General features: G+C 60.9%; 1 protein-coding gene across 2 annotated transcripts in view; it reads left to right on the forward strand.

Moving 5' to 3' along the window:
* Nucleotides 1-18513, forward strand: part of LOC306649555 (BOS complex subunit NOMO1) — a 46250-nt gene extending 27737 nt beyond the window's left edge. Inside the window, exons 17-31 of one of the 2 annotated variants that reach the window (XM_079120563.1) lie at nucleotides 1607-1670; nucleotides 2203-2298; nucleotides 4522-4740; nucleotides 4821-4903; nucleotides 5438-5597; nucleotides 5726-5852; nucleotides 6137-6250; nucleotides 7009-7136; nucleotides 7895-8036; nucleotides 10418-10501; nucleotides 11586-11696; nucleotides 13096-13197; nucleotides 14922-15041; nucleotides 17577-17669; nucleotides 17980-18513. In XM_079120563.1, the coding sequence (XP_078976689.1) occupies nucleotides 1607-1670; nucleotides 2203-2298; nucleotides 4522-4740; nucleotides 4821-4903; nucleotides 5438-5597; nucleotides 5726-5852; nucleotides 6137-6250; nucleotides 7009-7136; nucleotides 7895-8036; nucleotides 10418-10501; nucleotides 11586-11696; nucleotides 13096-13197; nucleotides 14922-15041; nucleotides 17577-17669; nucleotides 17980-18090 (1754 nt within the window). In that variant the 3' untranslated portion in view covers nucleotides 18091-18513. Of the gene's footprint in view, nucleotides 1-1606; nucleotides 1671-2202; nucleotides 2299-4521; nucleotides 4741-4820; nucleotides 4904-5437; nucleotides 5598-5725; nucleotides 5853-6136; nucleotides 6251-7008; nucleotides 7137-7894; nucleotides 8037-10417; nucleotides 10502-11585; nucleotides 11697-13095; nucleotides 13198-14921; nucleotides 15042-17576; nucleotides 17670-17958 lie in introns of both variants that reach the window. The other variant, XM_079120562.1, reaches the window with a different exon arrangement.
* Nucleotides 18514-22594: the final 4081 nt, after the last annotated feature.

Genomic DNA, 22594 nt, shown 5'->3' on the forward strand with positions numbered 1-22594 from the left:
CCACGTGGTCTCGGCGGCTGCCGCCCCGCGTACACACGCCTTCCTGTTTTTCCGAGCTCCTGCCAATGTGCCTTACTGTCCTTTCGGTTCACAGGTGTCCTGGTGGACGTCAGGCCCTTCTTGCTGTGGTTTTCAGAGCATTTTCCGTGAATAGTTGGGGGGCTCCTCTTGGTTCTCAAGATGGAACACAGAGTCCTTAACTTGACCTTGAGCTGCTGGGTCACCTCCCCTGAATACCACTTTCCACTCCAGCCACTGCATCTTTCTGGGTGTGTCATCTGGGCTGCCTTTGGCTGCAGGTGACAGAATCAGAACCACAGTCATCAGAGGGGTTCACTTGGCTCAGTGAGAAGAGCTGGCATGCCGGTCGCTGGCACAGGTGGCTTCTGGTGGGTGTTGGCACTGGCGTCTTGAGTTCGGTGGGCCCTTGGACCTTCTGCCTTAGGTTTCCCTGTGTTGGAGGCAGGAAGACGGGCTGCGTGTGGGGCCAGGCCTTCCCAGGGAAAGCCCTCCTGCAGGAAGCCTCCTTACGCCCTGCGCTGGGACCATGGCACGGTCACTGCAGGCTGAAGGGAGCCGGGCAGATGAATTTACCCTAAGGCTGGGCACGTTGCCGCCCTGTGACCAGGGTCTGCTACTGAGGGGGGACGGAGGGCTCCCTTGATGACAGGACAGGTGGCTTCCTGACTCTCAGAGGCCACACACAGCACGCCAGCCCGAGCTCCCCGCCCACAGGCCCCACTGCTTCCCCGGGGTTGTGCGGGCCTCCCTTGCACCGTCCCGACGCAGCACCCACTTCTGTTCCTTTGCGCGTGGACCCCTGTTGCACAATGTGGTGCCCCTGTCTGTAGGCGGGCTGCCCGCCAGGGTGGACTGGGCCTCTGTATCTGCACAGCCCCCGCAGGAAGCCGGGGCTGGGGCACTGTCACTGCTCGTTGGATGAAAGAACAGCACGGGGGACAGGGCCGGACATCTCTCCCTCCTGGCACTGCCCTGGGGCTCCGTGCGATGGCGACAGCAGCGGGCTTGAGCCCGCTCAGGCCTTGCGTGTTCGAGATATTGGCTGATGACCATCTGGAGGAACAGGTGGCGTGCTCTGCTTCCTCCTGAAGTGGCTGTTCCCCTGGCAGAGGGTGAAAGTGCCCAGTCCAAGTGCTCCTCCTCGCGGGCTTAGGGCGTGAGGTGTTTCCTGATGACGTGTGGTTTTCCACACAGGGGAAGGGCCTTCCCCTCCCCCTGCTCCCTTTCAGGAGTATTTGCAGGGCCTCGGTGTGGTTATCCTCTGGATCTTTAGTAGAATCTTAAGTAGAAGTGTCCGTGGGCTCCTTTGCAGCAGACGTGTGTGTGTCCTTCCCAGGCGCGTGTGTTAGCGTGATCTGCACAGGTCACTTCTGAGTTGTCATTCATGGGAACTGGAAACCGGTGCTGGCGAGTGGGCCATGCAGTGGGCTGGGCGCTTGGTGCAACGCCTGGCTGGCCGCGGAAGGTGCCGTCTCCCTGCTGCTCCCACCGTGGCACATCTGTGCCCTCGGGTTCTGAACGAGCGGACGGCCTGCTTGGCCTCGTAGACACCATCTCTGAAAACGACTTCTGATTCCCGTTGCAGGTGTGTATAAGGTGACGCCTCGCTCCTGCCACCGGTTTGAGCAAGCCTTCTACACATACGACACGTAAGCTCGGCGGGGGCCTGGTGGCGTGGCGTGCCTTCTGAGGAGGAGAGCAGGTGATCAGCTCTCTTCCTTTGGTTCTGAGAACAAAAGGCAGTCTTCCATTTTCTTTCTGGAAGAGGCCGAGTGAGGCATTAAAGTGAATCACTAGGTGAGACACGGTGGTACTGAGCACGTGGAAGTAGCCTCTGCTTCCCGAGAACTCTAGCTCACCGTGGGAGGCCGTGCTTGCGAGGTGTCTGAACGCAGCCTTGTCGGAGCTCCCGGCCCTCGCTGCTGGGAATTCTCCAGCCCAGGTCTGCCGGGTTTCACAACTGCGGGTGGACCCACAGGGAATCAGAAGTGTAGGCTTTGCAGCGTAGGATTAGTTACTCCTCATAGGCCTGGGTGGCTTCCCAGAGCTGTCAGGTCCATGAAGAGCCCTTGACGCAGTGCGTTTCCGGTGGGGAGGCTGCCGTGGCGGGCGTGGCTGGTGTTCCTCTGAGAAGGACCAGGTAGCGCTGCTAGCGGATTCTTCCGCTTCTCTGATTCATAGGTCTTCACCCAGTATCTTGACGTTGACAGCCATTCGCCACCATGTCCTTGGAACTATCACCACTGACAAAATGATGGATGTCACTGTGACTATCAAGTAAGACGCACGTTCCTCGCTGGGCAGAGTGGATGGTGCTGGGGTGCCTGGGGTTCTCTAATAGGTACAGAAAGCTACTCTTGGCTTCTCCTCTCTGGGTGGACATTCAAATGGCCATGCCCCTCTCGCATGACAGCCTTTCATTCCCAGCAGCGGATCCCTTCCTTTATGAATCAGGAGTTAACTGTGGGTGAGGAAGAGCCTCTGACAGCTTGATTCCCTATCTTAAATTTCTCTTTGAACTCTTTATGCTTCTTTGCTAAGGGAAAATAGTCTCCAGGTCTCATTCTTTGTGTTTCGAGTGTTTTAGCAAATTCAGACATTGCCAGATTTCCTTTAGATCTTTTCTCGGAAGCTTAGAAATTAGAGATGGCGCCTGGTACGAAGAGGGTCATGAGGGAGAAGGTGCCAGAAAGGTGACCTCACCGCGGTCGCGTCCGTGTGACGGCCACCTGAGTGGAATTCGTGCAGTGTGATGAGGTTTCCTGAGATCCTGCTTCTCTCGGGAAGTGAGAGTCTGGGCAGCATGGCTGTCTGTCAGATAGAACGAGCGCCGAGGGACTCGCCGGCTTTGCTCTAGTGCAGGCTGTCTTTCTGGCCGCCACCTGTTGTCCCTCCATGGCTGCTGACAGTTGGGAGTCTTCATGGCCACAGCCCCTGCCCCCCGGGAGGCTGCTGGGAACTACAGACTCCTGCTGCCCTGAGTGCTTTGGGGTTGACCCTGGGGCTGGGGTGTCCGGGAGGGGCCATTGGTCTTGTCCCATGGACACCACTGCCACGTTACAGTGGAGTGTGGCCTTTTGTTTGAAAGAGGAGCCCTGTTGCTGAGCAAATGGACAGAAGTGGCCCAAGGGCGGGGCCAGCTGAGCAGGGTCCACATGAGGGCCCCACGCAGCCAAGTGAGGAGCAGGGGACAGGTCACAGGTGAGGCTGTGTCAGGATGAGGTTCGGGGAGGGACAAGAGCTGGGGGAGCCCGTGGTTTCTGCTGAGGGGACTGAAGGGCCAGCCAGGCTGTAGGGGAGGGTTGGGGTGTCACGCCTGGCACTGGCCTCGTGTGGTTTTCCTGCTTGGGAGGTGTAAACAGGTGACCAGACCCTGTTCTCACCAGCTGGCACTCGGTACCTCCCCTGGGCTTCCCCACCCTGCCTCTGGGTCCTTCAGGAGGGTCTTGGTGTTGTGGGCTTGTACTCCGCTGGACCCGCCTGCCGGCCCCTTTTGGGGATCCCAGGCTCACAGGGTCCAGCTGGACGACAAGTGGCCGCCCTGTAGGCCTGCTTGCAGTCTCCCCCACGCGGGCAGCTGTTGTCCTGCGGGCTGTTCCTTCACCCTTTCCCTCGGACCCCATCCGGCCATATTCTGCAAACCTGAGCTTTTCATGAAATCAGAATATAGCTGCCATCTAGTCCCTTTCTGAAGTTTTGTGGTCGCACTGTGGTCAGAGCACTGGTCACTGCCTGCTCACCATGGCGGCTCTCTGTCCGCCTCCCGTTCCAGCTGCTGCCTGGTGACAGCCTGTTGTCCCTGCAGTAGCCCACGTGACTCTTGGTGCAGGTCACACCCTTCCTCTTCTTAGCTCCCCTGCGGCTTCCGTCCCTCCCAGAGGAGAGCCCACGGCTGGCATCACCCCATGGGTTAGTCGGACGCCTGCGGCCTCCGACCCTCTGCCTGGTCTGGGCTTCTGTGGGTCCCTCTGCCATGGCTTCACTGGTCTCCATGCTGTCCCTGGAGCGTCTGAGTGAACTTGCCCTCGGGAACCTTGCTGCTGTGGCCTTGCCTGAGAGCCGGGGCTCGCGCTCTCCTGCCCTGGTCAGAAGACCCGGCCTGCGCCTGCAGACCCTCCCAGGGCCCTGCCCGCCCTCTGCCGCCTATTGTTCTGTGCATGTCTCCCCTCCCCCTCACGCAGATGCCCTGGGTGGGGGACCTGCCTGTGTCCTGAGGGCCGGGACCCCTGCCCTGGAGCAGCCTGGCTCTCCAGCACGTGGTTCACCGACACAGAGGACAGTGTGGAGACCCAGGGCCCTTTGTCCGGCCATCGAGGTCAAGGGTGTTTGATTGCAGCCCCGCTGCGGGTGGCACCTCTCCACCACACCACCAGGTTCACCTGACTTCCTTTGGATCATTGTGTTTGCCGGCCGCCTTGCCCTGCGGTGTGGTCCTGGGTTTTACTGAGCGGCCTGCTGGCAGAAGGGCAGGTCCCCACAGCCGCCCCGCTCCTCCTCCAGGTCCTCCATCGACAGCGAGCCGGCCTTGGTCCTGGGCCCTCTGAAGTCTGCGCAGGAGCTGCGGAGGGAGCAGCAGCTGGCGGAGATCGAGACCCGCCGGCAGGAGAGGGAGAAGAACGGCCAGGACGAGGGCGGGGAGGGGAGGGCCCGGCCCCCGGGGCAGGAGCTGGTGGACGAGCTGCAGGGCCCCTTCTCCTACGACTTCTCCTACTGGGCCAGGTGAGGGCTGCTGCGTCCTCTGCGTCCTCTGCGGCACTGCTGTCCAGAGGCATGGCCGAACTCAGGCGCTCCCCTCTTAGGTCTGGAGAGAGGATCACCGTCACGCCCTCGTCCAAAGAGCTGCTCTTCTACCCACCTTCCATGGAAGCGCTGGTCAGCGGAGGTGCGGGTCTCCTGGCGTGGAAGTGGATTTTGTGTGTGCTGCTGCCGCCGCGGTGACCTGAACCCGAGCCCCTGGGGGGAGGGGGGCTGCAGAACTCAGTCTCCGAGCCTGCGGCTGCCATAGCAATGGGGCGGCAAGTGAGGAGCTAAACCACCCGCTGCTACAGTGCAGGCTGCGCCCTCCGTTCCGCCTGCTCCTGGGCTGTCCTCTGACAGTGGTGGGAGCGCTTTCAGGGGCAAGTGACTGCGTCGAATGGACTGGAGCGCAGGGTCTGGGGAGCCGCCCGGCCTCGTCTGCGGCCGTAGAGGCTTCCCCCTTGTCTGTGTCCTGTGGGAAGCGGGGCGGGGAGCAGTGACGTGCCGCCCTGAGGTCTGCCCACAGGCCCGGACAGCTGGGCATAGACGCCATTCAGAGTGAGCGCCTCGTGTCTGATGCCCCAGTTCCAGGCCCTTCTTTCATGGGAACCCCTGACCGAGCGGCTCCCCTCCCGCTGCAAGTCGGTCCTGTTTGTGAGCTTGTTTCTTCCCCGTCTAGAAAGCTGCCCAGGGAAGCTGATCGAGATCCACGGGAAGGCGGGCTTGTTCCTAGAAGGCCAGATCCACCCGGAGCTGGAGGGGGTCGAGATCGTCATCAGTGAGAAGGGGGCCAGCTCGCCCCTGATCACCGTCTTCACCGACGACAAAGGAGCCTACAGGTGGGAGGCGCCCCCGGGAGCCCCGAGCCCCAGGAAGCTGGCCACTTCCCGGGCAGGCTGTGCTGCTCCCGGGGCGGGAGCCGGGACTGACCCGGGGCCACCCCATGGTCTCACCTTCCTCCCTGCAGCGTTGGCCCCCTGCACAGCGACCTGGAGTACACGGTCACCTCGCAGAAGGAGGGCTATGTGCTGACCGCGGTGGAGGGGACCATAGGGGACTTCAAGGCCTACGCCCTGGCCGGAGTGAGCTTCGAGGTAACGCCGCGTGCTCGCAGGAGCTGCTTCTGGGGCGTGGCAGACACAGGACAGTGGGTCAGCACTGGGGCCCTGGGCAGGAAGTGGCCAGGCAGAGTGTGGCCAGCAGAGGGGAAGCCAGGCCAGGGTCAGCCAGCACATGTGAGGACTTGAGGTGACGTGCCCTTTCCTGTTAGTTACCCTGGAGACAGGGCAGCCCCGCCCTGTGGCCGCCACCTCCTCCCGGGAGGGATGTCATCTTCTCAGCTGAACGGGCTCGACCAGGTGCCCCTTCTCTTCCCCAGATCAGAGCTGAAGATGACCAGCCCCTCCCCGGGGTGCTCCTGTCACTCAGCGGTGGCGTGTTTCGTTCCAACCTCTTGACTCAGGACAATGGCATCCTGACCTTCTCCAACCTGGTAACGTGTCCTCCTGGGGGGTCGCCCGCCTCTCTTCCCCAGGGGTGCCAGGCCCGTGCCCGGCCAGGGGTTGCTTGACGGCGTGAGCTGGGGAGCTGTGTGGAGGGGGGCTTCAGGGTCTTGGGACCGCAGCTCACAGGGAACTCCCTTCCTGGAACGTGGTGTTGCTGGTCGCTGTTCCTTCCTCCTCCTCCCTGTTTTCTGGTCACCCACTTGTCACCAGGCCGTGTAATTAATTGCCCTGGCCCTGGTGGTTTCTCCCAGGCGCCCTCTGCTTTACCAGGATCCTGCTCTGCCATCTGGTCTTGTTGGGTGGTTAGCCTGCGTTTCTGTACGAGACCCGTTCCGCTGGGGGAGGACACCGGGTTTCGATTGAGACGGATCCAGGGTCCTGGCTGGTGGGGATTCAGGAGGTGCCTGTTAGTGGCATCTTCTATCAGCCACGGGAATGAAGTGACTTGGGAGCCAGGCAGGCAGCAGCACACCTGGCAGGTCCCGGCCTCAGGTCCTCCCTCTGCCGCTGACTTGCTGAGTCCCGTGAAGCCAGTTGCTTGCCTCTCTGATCTTCCCCCTCACAGTGGTGAAGGCCCCTGGGGACAGAGCCGCTGTGGTTGCTGGTGGCCACCGCGACTGTCCGTGAGGGGAGCGGTTTCCGTCTCTGCCTCCTGCCTGGGAGCCCCGGGCCCTCGGCATCCTTCGGGTCCCTGGGCTTCGCTCCCTTCCCTGTGGCAGCGGGCTGTCTGTGCGTGTCCCTGCAGAGCCCCGGCCAGTACTACTTCAAGCCCATGATGAAGGAATTCCGCTTCGAGCCATCCTCGCAGATGATCGAGGTGCAGGAGGGGCAGAACCTGAAGATCACCATCACCGGGTACCGCACCGCCTACAGGTAGGGCTCCCTCCTGCCTCTGCCGGCGCCGCGCCACCTGCTCCTGCTGGTGTGATCGCGAGGTGAGATGAACGTCGGTTAGCGCTGCCCCTCCGGATGGCTCAGTGTGGTGGTCTGTGACCACTGCCCGTCCTGAGAGGCCTGAGAAAGCATATTGGTCGCTGGAAAGTTTAATTTTTAAAGTTTTAAACTCAATTAAATTTTAAAAAAGGGAAATGCTTTTCTGTGAGCATCGCTTCAGGTGTTGAAGGGTCAACAGAGTGGAGTTTCCCTCTTACTGACCTTGGCTCCTGGCCACCCGAGATCCCCTCCGGGGGCAGCCGTCATGTCCGGTTTTTCTGAAAACTTGCAGAGATAGTTTACGTGAAGGCTCCAGGTAGACAGACGCGCACTAGGTGCAGCGGGACAGGCAGGCGCGTGCTCACCGTGTCCACGTGTTCACACACACGCCCGAGCGTGGAGGATGAAGGTGATCAGAATGAGTGGGTTGAGGGATACATGGAGGGATGTTCTCGAGTTATTTTCCCACTGAGTGCTTTAATGTTTAAAATAAAGATCAGCAAGAATGCCACAAAGCCTAACTTTTTTGAGTTGATTTTCCGGAGCATCCCTCAGGTGGACGAGAAGGGAAGTAGATGCAGCCTGTCCTGGGGGCAGGAGGCAGATGGGTCACGGGCTGTTCCCCTCCGAGCAGTCCCGTGCCGTCTGTGGTCCTTCGTGTGTTCAGAACATGTTCTGCTTTTTCTGCCGTCACACAGTTGCTATGGCACAGTGACATCTCTGAATGGAGAGCCAGAACAGGGTGTGGCGGTGGAAGCTGTGGGGCAGAAGGACTGCAGCATGTACGGAGAGGACACTGTGACGGATGAAGAGGGGAAATTCAGGCTGCGGGGCTTGCTGGTGAGTGGGTTTCCTTTGCTGCGTCCCGCTGTCTCCTGGCGCCTCCGGGCCTCTAGAGGACGAGGGAGGCCAAGAGTCCCCTGGTCGGAGCTTGACTGGCAGTGTGCTCTTTACCTGGCCAGCACACTGGCTGGGGCTTGTGGCAGAGAGGAGTCTGAGAGCCTGGGTGTGGTGTGGACTCTGGCTGGCATTGAGCAGCTTGGTGTGTGTCTGGCTGTCAGGCCAAAGGCTCATGGGCCAGAAGAAAAGTGTGAGTGGCCGAGGGTGGCTGGGTGGCCAACAGGGAGCGGTGAGGAGGGGAGGGGCGCCCACGTGAAGCGGGCAGCCCAACGCTCAGCTCCAGCTCCCGTAGCACGTGGGGAGACAGGCTGTTGCCAGATGGCTGCAGTTTTAAAAAGAGAAGTCAGAAATCCAGTTTCCCTGTAAAACTGGTTTTTTAGATATTCATGATGAAGGAAGGAAAACCCCGCTATTTCCCTCGTGGGCCAGACGAGCAGCTCGCTGGACCCGGCTGCGAGGTTGCCGTGCTGGCTGACGGTGCTGGCTGAGGAGGTCTCTCTGCCGGTTCCTCAGTCTGCACTTGTTCGTTGCTCACTCAGCGGACACTGAGGTGTATATGGAAGTCCCCCCAGGGGCTTCCTGTTGGGTCACACGTGAGGTGAGGGTGCGAACGGCACCTCCCTCCTGGCTGAGGGTCAGCACACTAGAGCGAAGTGTCCGCTCTTGAACCCGTGAATGGCCAAAGGGCAGGAACCTCGGAGCCTCCTGCAGGCCGTGCCCACCAGGGCTCTCCTCTCAGGACGGGAGCAGGGCCTGGAGCCTGTGGTCCCCTGGCCAAGCCCCGCCTTCCTGGTCACCTCACCCTGGTTGCAGGAGAGCCGCGGGGCCGCGGGGCCTCCTGGTTACTCCCACGTCCAGCTTGCCCAGCCATGTCCTCTTCTGGGGTCTCAGACGTAGCACACCTGATTGGGAACTGTGCGTGGTTTCTTACCACCGCCGTCGATTTCCGTTACATCTGGCGCCCCAGCCTCCTCCCTTGGTAGTCCGTCATCAGGGCTCTTCCAGTGTTCTTAGGGGCGCCCCTGGTGGCAGCGTACACCTTCCCAGTGCCAGGCCACTGCCTTCAAGGGCTGTCCTTTGGCCTGTGTCACGTCAGTTTTGGAGCTGAACTTCCCTTTGGTGGCCAGCTGGGGCCACCTAGCGACTTCGACTCTGGGTAGGAGGAGCACCTGGCCCTTGGTTGATATGACCTCGTTGCTCAGTGCCCGTCAGGACCTCCTGGGGGAGAAACTGCACATTAGATGGTGTTGCCAGAGGCCGGGCGAAGCCCCGAGACTGCAGTGGGCCGGTCAGGATCAGCACGGCCGCCCTGTTGGGAGCGTGGCAGGCCCAGGTGCCACAGGGGGAGAGCTGGGGCCTCCCGACCCAGCCTCAGCACCAGCGTCTCTCCTTTTCTCCAAGAACGGTTCCTTGGTCTCTTCCCCTCTGAGGTGCACGTGGGATGGCTGTGTGGAGCCACCCCAGAGCTGCCAGTCCCCACTGGGCACGGCTCTGCTGGCCATCATAGGTGATTGTTCTTGTGGTGGGTGTGTCTTAAGTAAGTTATTGTCTCTGTGAGTCCATGTGCCCACTCTAGCATTCAGGCATCGTGGAGAACAAGACCCCAGAAGGGAGGCCTCCACAGCCCCCAGGGGAAGCGGCCCTGGCTGGCACACCAAGAGCCCGTCCTGCACCACTGGCCGCGGGTAGAGAGTGGAGTGCCTGATGTTAGGCAGCTGGAGCCCTGTTGTCCCCTCTCCGTGCTGGTTTAAAGCTGACAGCCCCTTCTTAGGGTTTCTCCCCAGGTGCATCCAGGTGCCTGTGATTGGCCTGGGTTTCAGATGAGTGCTGGGTCTGCCACACTGTGGTGGTCAGAGATCGGTGTTGTTAGTTTCTGGAATAACACCTTTTTTGGTAAACGTGGCCCATAAATCTGAGCAGCAGAATAGAAAGCATAAGCAAGAAAACTTAGAAGAGGGAAAAGCCTCGAATCCTACCTCCTAGGGACATATCTGCCCTGAGCCTTTGGGGGTCACTGGAAATGTGCCCTGGGGTGTGTGCCCAGGAGGCCTGGGGGCTGTGTGGCCAGTGTGGTTCCAGAAGCGCAGGAGTCCGGGTGCTTGAGGAGTGAAACGAGGAGCCAGCTCCTCCTCCTCGGGTGGAAGGAGGTGGACCGAGCCGGGTGGAGGGCATCGAGGATGGGCGACCGGCGGGCTTTGTAAAGGAAGTCCTGCGAAGGTGGACAGGCCAGAGGTGGGGAGGCGAGGGTCAGAGTGTGCGGGTGGATGTGGAGCCGGGCAGGGTGGCCGCTCTTCCAGCCGGTGACTGAGGTGTCCTTGCAGCCGGGGTGTGTGTTCCACGTGCAGCTCAAGGCCGAAGGCAATGACCACATCGAGCGGGCGCTGCCCCACCATCGGGTCATCCAGGTGAGGACACACACTGCCCGAGACCTGGCTGGTCGCCTCCCTGGTCCAAAGTCCCTAGTGCCTTTTGTCTGGTGGGGACGCTAAGGCCCAACCCAGGACCTCTGCAGTGTCTGCAGGGACGTGGGTCTTGACTGAGCCGTGCTGCTGCCCTGCGTCCAGGGGACGTGAGCCCTTGCCCCTGGCTCCCTGTGACCGGCACGGGAGGGTCTCAGCACGGGGAGGTGGAGGCAGCATCTCAACTGTGGAGGGAAGAGAGGACATGGGCCTGACTGGCAGCAGGGTCACCAGGCTTCTCAGATTTGGGGGGCCTCTCCCTGCGGCCTGGTGGGCCAGGTCATTGGTGTTCAAGGTCACGACTTCAAACCTGTTCCTGGAGAGGCAGCCCTGGCTCTTCCCTAAGCAGCGCTTCCCTTGAGCACCCTCACTGGGCACATGGGAGGGCCGGGGTGGGACGAGGGGAACTGCTGCTTGGTGCTTCATTTAGGTGGCAGTTAGGCATGAAGATTGGGAGGGAGGGTCGGGCCCTCAGCACTGGGGGTGGAACCCAGGGCCAGCACTCCACCACGGAGCTGCGTCCCGGCCCTCTTTTAAAGAATTGATTTGAGACAGGGTCTCACTGACCTGCCCGTGCTGGCCTTGGCCTGTGCTCCTCCTGCCTCAGCCTCCTGGGCAGCTGGGACTCCAGGTGTGTGCCCTGGCGCCAGGTCACTTAGGGCGTTTTGAGGCGTGGCTGGCTCATGCCGGGCATTTTCAGCAGTCAGATGGCTCATCGCACACCAAGGTGCCTGGCAGCGTCTGCCTCTGCTCTGGCGCCTTGCGTGGGCTGCGGCTGAGCGGTGGGAGGGGAGCCGGCCAGGTGCTGCGGCTCCACCCTGCACCCCGGCTTGCTCCCTATTCAGAGAAGGCGGGAACTCTGGCTGCGCGGAAGACAATGGCGGGTAAAGAAAACTTAGGAAAGGAGCACTGTGCCCATCAGACACGGTGCCTGTGGGCCAGGCGGGGTCGTCTGCCCGCGTGACCTTGAGCGTGGGGCGCCCCTGGTGGTGGTGGCACAGCAGTGCCTCAGCGCAGCCCCCTCCCCTAGGTCGGCAACAATGACATCGATGACGTGAACATCATAGTTTTCCGGCAGATTAACCAGTTCGACCTAAGTGGAAACGTGATCACCTCCTCCGAGTACCTTCCCACGTTGTGGGTGAGTCCGGCTTCTCCCGTCTGAAGCAGGGCCCTCCGAGCACGGGGAGGAGGCAGTCAGGCGCGGCTCCCGCTGCTGCTGAGGGTTGCGGTCTGGACCCAGGACCCTGCCCTCACAGGCGTGTTGGGAGTGACCCCAGTTCCAGGTAGCCATAGCACCTGCCCCCTGGGAGGATTGCGATGAGGCCCATGGCTGCTGAGAACGGTCTGGGGTCCCTAGGGGAGTGGTCTCGGGCGCAGGGCTGTGACCCTAATCTCTGATCTGGGCAGCGGCTGCAGGCCAGGGGTCGGCTCTTCTTGTCCCTGGTTGAGCAGCCTTGCCACCTCGGCCAGTCCCTTCCTTCCTGTGTGCCTCGGTTCCTCCTCCGCAAAACCAGGGGCCGGGGCTCAGCGACAGCTAAGCTGGCTGTGGTTAAGGAAGAGCCCTCGGGGGCCCTGCAGTCCCTGGAGGACCACAGTGAATGCCCGGTGGCTCACTCAGAGGCGTGAGCGACGGCCACTGGGTGCAGCTGGGGGCGTGGCCGGGGTGCCTGTGGCCACAGGGGGTGTCACGCACTGAGGAGACCCAGGAGCTGGCCTGTGTGGGAGGGTGGCAGTGTGGGCACTGCTCCTGTGCCCCTGCTCCTTGCCACGTTGGAACTTCAGCCCAGCCTGGGCATCACCTCCTGGTTTTCTGGAAGAAGCTGGGGGTTTAGTGATCTGAAATCACCTAAGTTTTACATTCCTGAAACACAGAAGGCACGTGTGTGGTCTTAACCGCGGCCCTCTAGCTGTGACTTCTGTCCCAGGAAGCCCGGTGACTTGTGGGTGCTGGGAGGGGTGCCGGTGAGCTCTCGGCGGCCGTCTCTGGCATCCCTGCGGCAGACAGCCTTTGAAGTCAGCCAGGACTGGGCCTTCCTCCTCCTCGTGTCCCATTGCACGGGCTGGTGGGGACAAAGGCTGGAGAGCCACTCAGTGGAGCTGGGTCATGTGACACGGCAGCGGCCCAAGGCGGGCAGGACCCAGGCTTGCCCACGTTGAGTGGCCTCGGGTGACGGCTCCTTCGCAGGCAGTGATGTGCCTTGTCTCAGGCTTGCCTGGCGTTTGTGAAGTGCCCATGGGTGCCTGGCTCGCTGTAGGGGTTCCACAGATGCGTGGCGGCTCCTTTGATTGCCGTCATGACCCCCATGACTGCTGTGTTGAGCCACGGCCAGGTGACCTAGCCTAGAGCCTCACTTTTCTGTGGTGGCGTGGACCTGGAGCCTCCGACTGGGACAGGCGCTGAGCCCATCGGGAGGGAAGGGCGGGTTTGTCAGCATCCACGTTTGCGAGGCCCGCTTCCTGGAGAGGCGCCGTCCGAGGACGAGTGACGTGTTCCTTGCGCCTCAGCTTCTCAGCTCGGCCTGCTCTTCTGCTCCCAGGTGAAGCTCTACAAAAGCGAGAACCTCGACAACCCGATCCAGACCGTGTCCCTGGGCCTGTCCCTCTTCTTCCACTTCCCGCCCCTGCTCAGAGACGGCGAGGTGAGCTCCGCCCGCACAGCTCTGCGGTCAGGGTGGGATTGCTCGCGGTCTGCTGTGCTGCTCTGCAGGAGCGCACTCAGTTGGAGGCCGGGCTCTGCGGGATTGCTGTTCCTTAATTATCTGTTTTTCTCCTTACAAAAAGAATGCATGTTCATAGCAGATTTTAAAAAAGAGGAAAAAAATCCGACAAAGTCCCATCATCCAGAAATGACCACTGCTGACGCGTTGCTTGGCGTCCTTTGGGTCTCTTTTCAGTGTGCTCAGTGCAATAAAAAATGTATTTATCGTGATAATTCAAACCTGGGACTGCTGGTACGTTGTTTTGTAATCTGTGCTTTTCAGTGACGAGTAGAATATAAATTCGTTCCCCATCATTGAATCTTTTACAACATAGTTATAGAACAAGCCCTAGTTGACCTAACCAGGGCCCTGAAGTGGGGCACGCTTTACTCTCTCTGCTCTGGACATATTTTCCCATTCTGCCTTGGCCGCCAGGTTTGTACTGAGAAATCCACTGATAGACGTGCTTCTTTTGCTATTTTCATAATTCTTTTTTGTTTGCAGTGCTAGGAATGGACGCAGGGTGCATGCGTGCTAGGCAAGTGCTCTGCCACTGAGCCACAGCCCAGTCCCCAAAATTCTTGTAGTTGACAGTTTGATTATCAAGCATCTCACGCCATCTCATTTAGACCACCTTAGGTTCCACTTCTGTGGTGTCCTTTGGGTTTTGTGGATCTGGACGACCATCTCGCACCCCAGAACTGAGCAGCTTGTAGCCATCATCTTGGACATTGCCTACTGATTATGACAGTGTTTATTATCGGCTCTACTTGGATGGAGCTGATGGTTGTCGCTGGTGTACTGAGAGCAAACTTTGTGAAGGCTCTGGTTCTCCTGCTGGGCTTGGGCCAGTGGTGTCTGTTGTCCTCTGTGGTGGGGGTCCACCTCTCCCGACTCCTTGGGCCTTCCTCTGTTGGAACTAACAGAAGAGTTTATCGTGGAATTTGGGGTTTCCTTGCCACGTCTCCAGGTGGTGGTAACTTTGGATATAGTTGCCTTCCACAGCAGTGTGGAGACACCTGGGCCCCGGGGTCAGACCTCTCGCGGGTTTGGAGCCCGCGGGCTGCTGACCAGGAGTGGCCCTGTGTGGGCTGCTCTTAGCCTGCTCAGGCTCAGCTCTCCTTATCCAGAGAAAGGGCTGCTGACCCCGGCCTTCCCGTGGCTGAGAGCAGAGCGCAGACCAGGCCTGACGGGGGCACAGCGCCCAGCTGCTGGTTGGGCTTGGCCCACGGGGCTGTGGTGTCTCTGGACAGTTCCAGAGCTGTATTTCTAGAACGTGGGCTTATAAGCCACTCAGCATCACCCTGGGCAGTGGCCTCCGCTTGGCCGATCCCATCTCCCTCCATTTGGTCACCTTCCTTCCCTCATCAGAACTGGCTCATGATGGCTTCTGTGTTTCACGAAGTGAGATCCTCAAAGGACTCTAATTGTGAAAGTCAAAAATACTCATAAAAAGTACCTTATTAGAAGACACGGTTCAGAGACACTGGGGACACAGGGCCGTCGCTGTTGGAGCAGTCTGCAGGGTCACAACGCTGAAGTCAGCAGCCTTAGTTTGGGCGTGTAGACTCGGGGGTTCCTTTACGTCACAGCCGTAGGACGGGCGTTAGTCTTCGTTGGCTTTGCACAACTGTCATTCACCAAAACAACCCTTGTGTGTACAGAACTACGTCGTGCTCCTAGACTCCACGCTGCCCAGGTCCCAGTACGACTACGTCCTGCCGCAAGTCTCCTTCACCGCCGTGGGCTACCACAAGCACATCACCCTGATTTTTAACCCTACGGTGAGGAGGAGGGGACTTGGGGAGCAGTTCATGCGTGGCAGGGGGGGACGGACTTCCCCAGCCTGCGCTCCTGGCTGTGGGTTGGGGGCAGCTGTTGACCGTCCTGGCCCTGAGCTGCTCTCCCCTCTGGGTTCTGGGCTCTGGATTTCCCCAGATGCCTTTCTGCTTTTCCCAGCACTGAAAGCTGCTGCTGGGAAACGTGATGGCGGAGAGTGTATGTGGCGTTCCGGGCAGGGGCTCAGGAGGGCGCGGGGAGAGGCTGGCTCGTGCTCCTCCATCAGGAGGCACCTGGTACCTGGCCCACTCCACCCTCTAGAACCAGCTGCCGCTTGCAGAAAATAGAGGACAGAGGAGCAGAAGTGCCCCAGAGATGCAGGACAACAGGGTCAGTAGGTGTACTTGACCACTGACTTGCCAGGGGAAGACCAGGCCCGACAGGTGGGCCCAGTGCCTGTGGATCAGAAGACGCCGCTTGGCTGGTCAGCCACCGCAGCAGGGCCCCACTAGACCCTGCACCCTGCAGACTGAACAGCAAGCAGGTAGAGCAGGCACCTGTCTCGCCTTCCTGAGGTCATTTAGATCAGGATTCTCCAGGCGTGGTGTCAGAATCACCCGGGGATAGAAAGTCACATCAGTGACAGTGAAAACAGATTCCAGGGCCCGACCTCAGGACTGCTGATGCTGAGCTTGGTAGGGGTGAGAGTGGAGCCAGGAATCCACAGGAAACCATACTCCGGCTTCATGGCTGCTGTGTTGGTTGGTGTTTCTTAGGTCTCTTCAGTGAGAAGAGTAGGAATTTTTATTATCTTTTTAAGGGCAGTTGTATGTGGAACAATAGATTTAGATAGTCTCTGTTCATTTTTCACAGCCGCATGGTATTCCTTTGTGTGGACATACCATATCCTTAGTCCATTAAACAGGTAAAACAAAATACCTTAGTCTTGATCAGCAACGAACATCGATTCCTCAGGGTTCTAGAGACGGGAGTTCAAGATCCAGATGCCGGCAGGGTCAGTGTCTGGTGAGGGCTGTTCTCTGCCTCATAGATGGTGCTTCCTAGCAGGTCCTCAGTTGGCAGAGGGGCGAACAAGCTCCCCCCAGCCTCTTGTAGAAGGACGCCGGCCCCTCCATGAAGGCTCTGCCCCATGACATGATTATGTCCCCAGATGGGGTGACGCCCCGTCTGGTCACTCTCACTCTGGGGATCAGTTTCCCCATGGGACCAGGGACAGGCACGTTCAAGCCGTAGCTCCCCGGCTGCTCAGCAGCGAGGGGACCCCTTTGAGAGGCGAGTCCCGCGAGTGTGTTGGGGTGCCCGTCCCTGGCATCTGGCCAGAGGGCCGTGCAGTGGGATTTGAGCGGTTCCTGCAGGAGGCGGCTGTGGTGTCTGGGGACAGGGTGGCCCCGCGGTCCTGGGTGAGGCCTGGCCTCGAGCCCAGCCGACTACCCCAGGCCTGCTCCCGCTCTCGACTCATCCGAGTCACGCCCGTGCCCGTTCACCTCAGTGGACGTCGAGCAGAGGCTGCAGGCCTGCTGGGAGCCCGCCCTTGCTCCTCCGTGCATGAGGGGCCGTCCCTCCACCCCACGGGAAGTGGCCCTCCTCCAGTCCCTCGTCCTCGGGGACTCTGGGCTCGGGGTCCCTTTGCTGTGGAGGTCAGGGGGATCCACGAGCGGCTCCTGTGAGTCACATGTTTGTCACGTGAGAAGGTACGGTGACGGAGTCCATGCTCACCTTCCCCTGCCGTCAGGTGCTGCTGGCGTCACGCCTGCCACCTCTGGCCAGTCGCCGTGTGCTGGGCTGCCTGGGTGGAGGCCGTCGTGGTCTCCTGGGCCTCGGTGGCCGAGGCCCGGTGCTCCGGCTCCTGCCTGTCTGCACCGTGGCTGAGGTTCCCGGAGTCCACCTGTTTCACTGGGTGTCGTGGACCCTGACCTGCAGGGCATCTGCGTGGGGCGGCCGTCTCCAACCAGCGCGGGCAGCAGCACGGGGCGTGTGGTCCTGGGTGGAGTCTGGCCGGCACCTTCTCCAGGTGGTCACTGGCCACCTGCCAGCAGGTCTTCAGGGACACCAGGGTGTGGCTCCGGTCACTTCTGCTTGTGTGCTGCAGGGAGGCCGTGAAGCGGGCCCTGTTCTCACGGCCCGGGTGAGACTGGGAGGAAGGAGAGAGGCTGCTGGGGCAGAGCAGCCGCATCCCCTGCCCTGCGTCTGGAGCGGTGTTCTCCACACACCCTCTGAGACGAACCCGGCGGGCAGCGCGGACTCCCTCCGTGAGAGCCACTTGCTTCTCAGCTGAGGGCCCTGTTCCTGCATCCCCCTCCTCTTCTTGGGTCGTGGACACTCAGAGGGAAGGAGTCCGTCCTGGCCCTGGGCGGGAGTTTCAGAGGCGAGGCGTGAGGGTTTGCATGCAGAGGATGAGTCAGACTGGCCCGTGTGGCCTCGGTCTCCCCGGATGGTGAGCGTGGAGACCTGGCGTCCTTGGTGGCCTGGATGGTGGGTGTGTGAGGGCATCAGTGAGCGGTGGTGCCATGTACTTGCAGAGGAAGCTGCCTGAGCAGGACATTGCACAGGGGTCCTACATCGCCCTGCCGCTGACACTGCTGGTCCTGCTAGCCGGTTACAACCACGACAAGGTAGGCAAGGAAGGGTGGGCGTGGCAGGCAGGGTGGAAGTGACAGAATCGCAGGTGGACTTGAAGGCCTGAGGTCCCACGGTCTCCTTTCAGGGCACAAACCCCAGGGACCCTCCTGTCCTTACTTGCGGAGCCGTACTGCTCCTGGAGAGGCCAGCCTATCCTGCCACCCTCTGGGGCCAGGGCTTGCCTGCCATGAATGCGCGGTGCTGGCCGAGCTTGGAGGGAGGGGCCGGGTGGGGGCCAGCACCTCCGGGTGGCAGCTCTTGCATCTCCCTGCTCCCTTCCAGCTCATTCCCTTGCTGCTGCAGTTGACCAGCCGGCTGCAGGGAGTCCGAGCGCTGGGCCAGGCAGCCTCTGACAACAGTGGCCCCGAGGACGTGAAGAGACAGGCCAAGAAACAGAAGACGCGGCGGACGTGAGGAGCAGAATCCGCTGCCGTCCCCGGGAGCATCGACCAGCCTCGCCACGCCGGCCCGGCCCCACCATGGTGGTCCCCTCCTCCCTTCGTGTGGCCTCGTGGTGCAATGCAATGAATGGACCCTCCTGTCACTCTGCTGAACACAATTTATTTTCTGAGTTGAAGATAATTTATTATTATTATTTTTGTCAAAGACGTATTTAAGCTGTGCTGGTGTGAGGATGTGACTCTTAGTCTTGAGCGTCATTTGCAGGAAGAGTCCCAGTACACGTGGCGTCTGGTGCAGGATGAAGGTGCCTCTGGTCTGTCCTCTGCCCGAGTCCCCTGCACTGAGAGCCTGCTGGACCACAGCCGCCTGCGCCCGCCACCAGGAGCAGCAATTAGGAGGTGAAGGTCAATAAACCGCCCGTTCATCTGTGTTGTAGCCCGTCTCGGGTGTGGTTCTTGGTGACTTTTGCATATGCTGGGGTCACGGACTGGGATGCGTCCTGGGTGAATTGGGAGGGGCCAGAGGCATGGGCACAGCAGGGTGACACGTCCATGGGGACAGCAGGTGTGGCTGGGGAAGGCCCTCCCATCTGCAGGCAAGCTCACTGCTGTCCTGGGGAGCATGCGTTCATTTTCTAGAGAAGCCAGAAAGACAAAACTCTGTGCAAAGCCTTCCAAGCTTCATGTCAGTGACAAACTCAGTTTTAAAAAGCTGCACGCTTTCGGCCATTCAAGGCGGACATGTGCGGGGCTGTCAGAGCCGCCGTGTGCAGATGCACTGTCCCACGCTCGGCCCTGCCCGGGCACGTGCCACTCAGCTCTTGCAGAGGGAATGCACCTGTCCACCCAGTGCCGACGGCACCACGCAGGGTGTGGAGAGGACAGGGCGTGCTGGATTCCTGCCTTTCTAGCGCAGGTTCAGCTTCGGTGAGACAGGCAGCCCGGGACAGGGCAGTGCAGCGAGCGGAGGGGGCTCGGAGCAGAGGGTGCCCACCTGCGGGCCCAGCGCGCTCCTGGGTGGGTGCTGGAGCTGAGTCTGGAGGGCAGGGCGCAGAGGAAAAGCAGGTGGGTCCCTGGCTCTCGGCCACCCACAGGGCTCTGCTGCTGCCTTGGGCGGGGCGCCTGGGTTTTCTGTGGCTTTGCCCGCTCACCACAGGGAGGTGCGCTGGGCCGCCTGGGACAATCGCCGGGCGGCCATTCTTGGAGTGGTTTTTAACTCCTACTCCCAGAAACATCCCTTTTAAATGTTAATGGGGCTTTTTATCGAGGCCGTGTGAGGGTCCAGCGCTCGTGGAAGACAAGGAAATGTCAGCGTGCCTTCCAGTTCTCGGGGCCAGCATGCAGGGCAGCCTTTCCTGTCGCTGGCCGCGGTCATCTTGGTGCCCGGCTCTCCATGTGGCGATTCTGAGTGCATCGGAAGGCTGGGCCTCTGCCGTCGCCCTCTGCCCCTCTGGGGACAGCTCTGATCTTGGGGAAGGGAACCCTGTTCACTGGAGCTGGAGCAGGGTGCGCCCCGTGAGACAGACTTCTTCTTGAGGAATTAAATAACTGTCTAAGCGGTTCTCGACAGACGCCCGCCGCACACTGGCCTGTTGGAAAGGCCCTAAGACCACCCTGCCCCTGAGCGGGGATACCCCAGAAGCACCTCGGGGCAGCGCCGCCCCAAGGCGATGCCTGAGGGGCTTGGTTCCCAGGTCCTGGCGTTGGGGTCTGTCTCCAGCCAGCAGGGGGCGCGGAAGGGCCAGGGGACATGGCACGCGGGCTGGGCTGGGGGACTTGGCCTGGGGCCCGACCCTCCCAGGACCACCCGGGGAGAAAGGTTGGTGAAAGGAGGGAGAGCCACCGCTGGCCCTTGGGTCAGGGTCCCCACGGGTGCCCGGCCTTTTGCCCGTCCTGGGGGTGCTGCTGGCTCCTTCCCGCACTGCCTCGCTCTTCACGGCCCACTTACCGAGGGGAGCTGAGCCCAGACCTCCAGCCGCTGCCATCTGCGCCCTGGTCAAGTGGAATGGAGCAGAGGAATTCCATGCCGGGTGGCCTGGGGACAGGCCCGAGGTTCAGAAAAGGAATGTCGTGTGCAGGAGATATGGGCGCCGCTGTCAGGAAGTCAGTCGGGGCACGGTGACGCTGGCTGGCCTGCGTGGAGGCTGCGTCCCAGAAGCTGAAGCTCCTCCAGCGTCGCTTCCGGACCGTGGAAGCGCGAGGCCAGACACAGGTCCTCGATGGCAGGACTCCCCCGTCCTGAGCCAGAGCGACCCTGAGGAAGGGCTGGGGGTCTGGGCACAGGTGGCTGAGTGGGCGAGGCCGTGCTTCCAGTCCCTGGAGGCGATAGCTGGCCAGCCTCAAGGTGACCCCGTGACCCACACTACCCTGTGCATGGGCCTCTCCCTCACCGAGTCAGGGCTGGCCCTGCATGACCCATGGAATGTGACGGGAGTGAGTGGTGACGTGTGACCGCTCAGGCCAGGTCATAAAGGCACTGCCCGCTTGGGGGCTGGGAAGCCACGGACCTTATGGGAGAGCTCGGGCAGCCCTTGTAGGAGACCAGGGACTCTGGCCAAAAGCCAGCACAGCTTCTCAGCCTTGTGGGTCAGCCACCAGGCGAGCAGACCCTGCGCCCAGTGAGGTCTCCAGACGTCAGCAGCTCCAGCCGCATCCGACTGCCACCACGGGCACGTCCCCGAGTCAACGCTGCACAGCCAGGCTCCTCCCAGGTTCTCGACCCAGAGAATCCACAAACGTGGTAGTGTGAGTGTTCCGTGCCTCCTCAGTTTGGGGGTGACTCAGGCACCATTGACTGGAACCTGGCTCAGGAAACACCTGTCCCGAGTGGACGGCGGAAGAGATTCCTAAGAGACAGGCACGCTTCTAGTCGTGCTTCAGTCGTCGCTCTTCTGCTTCCAAGTGACAGACACTCCATGTCAACTCGCTGGGGCAGAAGGGGGCACTTCCCCGCGGTGTGACGACCCCAGGGGTGCCTGGCTTTGGGCACGCGCGGATCCAGGCTCCGCTCCACTGGTTCTGCTTCCGTTTTGCCCTCGTTTTACGTTTCCATCAAGGAAGGTTCTCTGCTGGTTCTCTGTGGCCACTTTGCTAGAAACTGCCGGGCACATCCTTTAAGCTGGGCCCAGACTTGTTTGTTCAGCCCCTTCTCGGGGGCAGGGCAGAGGAGATGCGGCGGCATCTCAAGAGCTAAGTGGGGCCCTTGGCTTCTGTGGGAGGGCAGCAGAGGCCCGTTGGCAGGCCCTGCGGAAGGAGCCCCTCCTGCTGGAAGGTCACGTCCTCCCGGGGAAGGCGAAGGACTGAGGGCAGGCTGCAGAAGCCACGCCACGCCCACGTGAGGGGTCCACGCCCCACAGGCCACGCCCATGCAAGGGGCCACACCCCAGGGCCCACGGTGCCTAGGCCGGCTGAGAGCGTGCAGAGCCCTCTTCAGCCGGGCCTCCACCTGGGGCGGGTTCAGAGGCCGCTGTTGTCCACAGCCTTTGGGACGAGTGACTCTTTCACTGGTCTCCTTTTCCAGATTGGAAGGTTTTGTAAGATAGGACGAATGCATTGGAACCAGTGGCCCCCAAATCTGCGAATCCGTGCCTCCCTGTCCGGTTCCTGCAGGGGGTAGAGAGGAGACGGCCGCTGCATTTTTATCCAGGAAGGGGCTGCTCACTGCCGCCCCACAGGCAGACCTGGGGTCTTTCTCGCCTCCTTTTCCCTGGCTGGACCGGCGGGAACATGGAGAGACATTTGCTGCCTACTTAAAGCGGCTCGCCTAAGTGATGCTCGGGGCTCAATGTGCTTTGGGGGATGAGCGGTCACGACGGCAAAGATTGTCCTCCCAGAACTGCTGAGGTGGATGCTGTCAAAGACCTGGACCAGCCCCAGCAGGGCTTAGCAAACTGCAGCCCTGGGGCCACACCCTGCCTTGGTACGAGCCATGTTGGGGGAACACAGCCACTGCAGTCCCTTCCCACCCTCTCCGTGGCTGCCCGGGCCCCACAATTCCAGGTGTGCGTGGTGGTGGCACATCTGGGTCTTTACAGAAAGTCTGCTGAGCTCCGGGCCAGTGGGGGCTTTGCCAAGTTCAGTGGGCAATTCAGCAAACACCCATGGACCCTCCCTGGGCTGTGCATCAGCTGGTAACCCGGAGAGCAGGGTCCACTCGGAAGCCTCGTGCCGAGGAGGGAGGGACAGGATAATGGATAATGACAAGTTAGGAAAAAAAAATAGAACAGGCACTGTGATTGAGTGCTGGTGTCAGGGAAGGTCTCAGGAGGTGGGACAGGAGGGGGACAGCCATGCAGAGATCTGCAGGAGAAGGTGCCAGGCTGAGGGACAGCAATGCCCCTCCCCCACCCCTCCTGCTCCTTATTCTCCATGAGAAACCCTGGAAAGGAGTTGACTCAGTTCCAGGTGCAGTGGGAGCTATTGGGGAGTTCCAGTGGAGAGATCTGGCTCGTGTTTTCACGTCCTTACTCTAAACACTGGGGACTGGGCTGCCGGGAGCAAGGGTCCATGCAGGGAGG

Source organism: Sciurus vulgaris, assembly GCF_902686455.1.
Source record: "Sciurus vulgaris genome assembly, chromosome: 18".
Classification (NCBI taxonomy): Eukaryota; Metazoa; Chordata; class Mammalia; order Rodentia; family Sciuridae; genus Sciurus; species Sciurus vulgaris.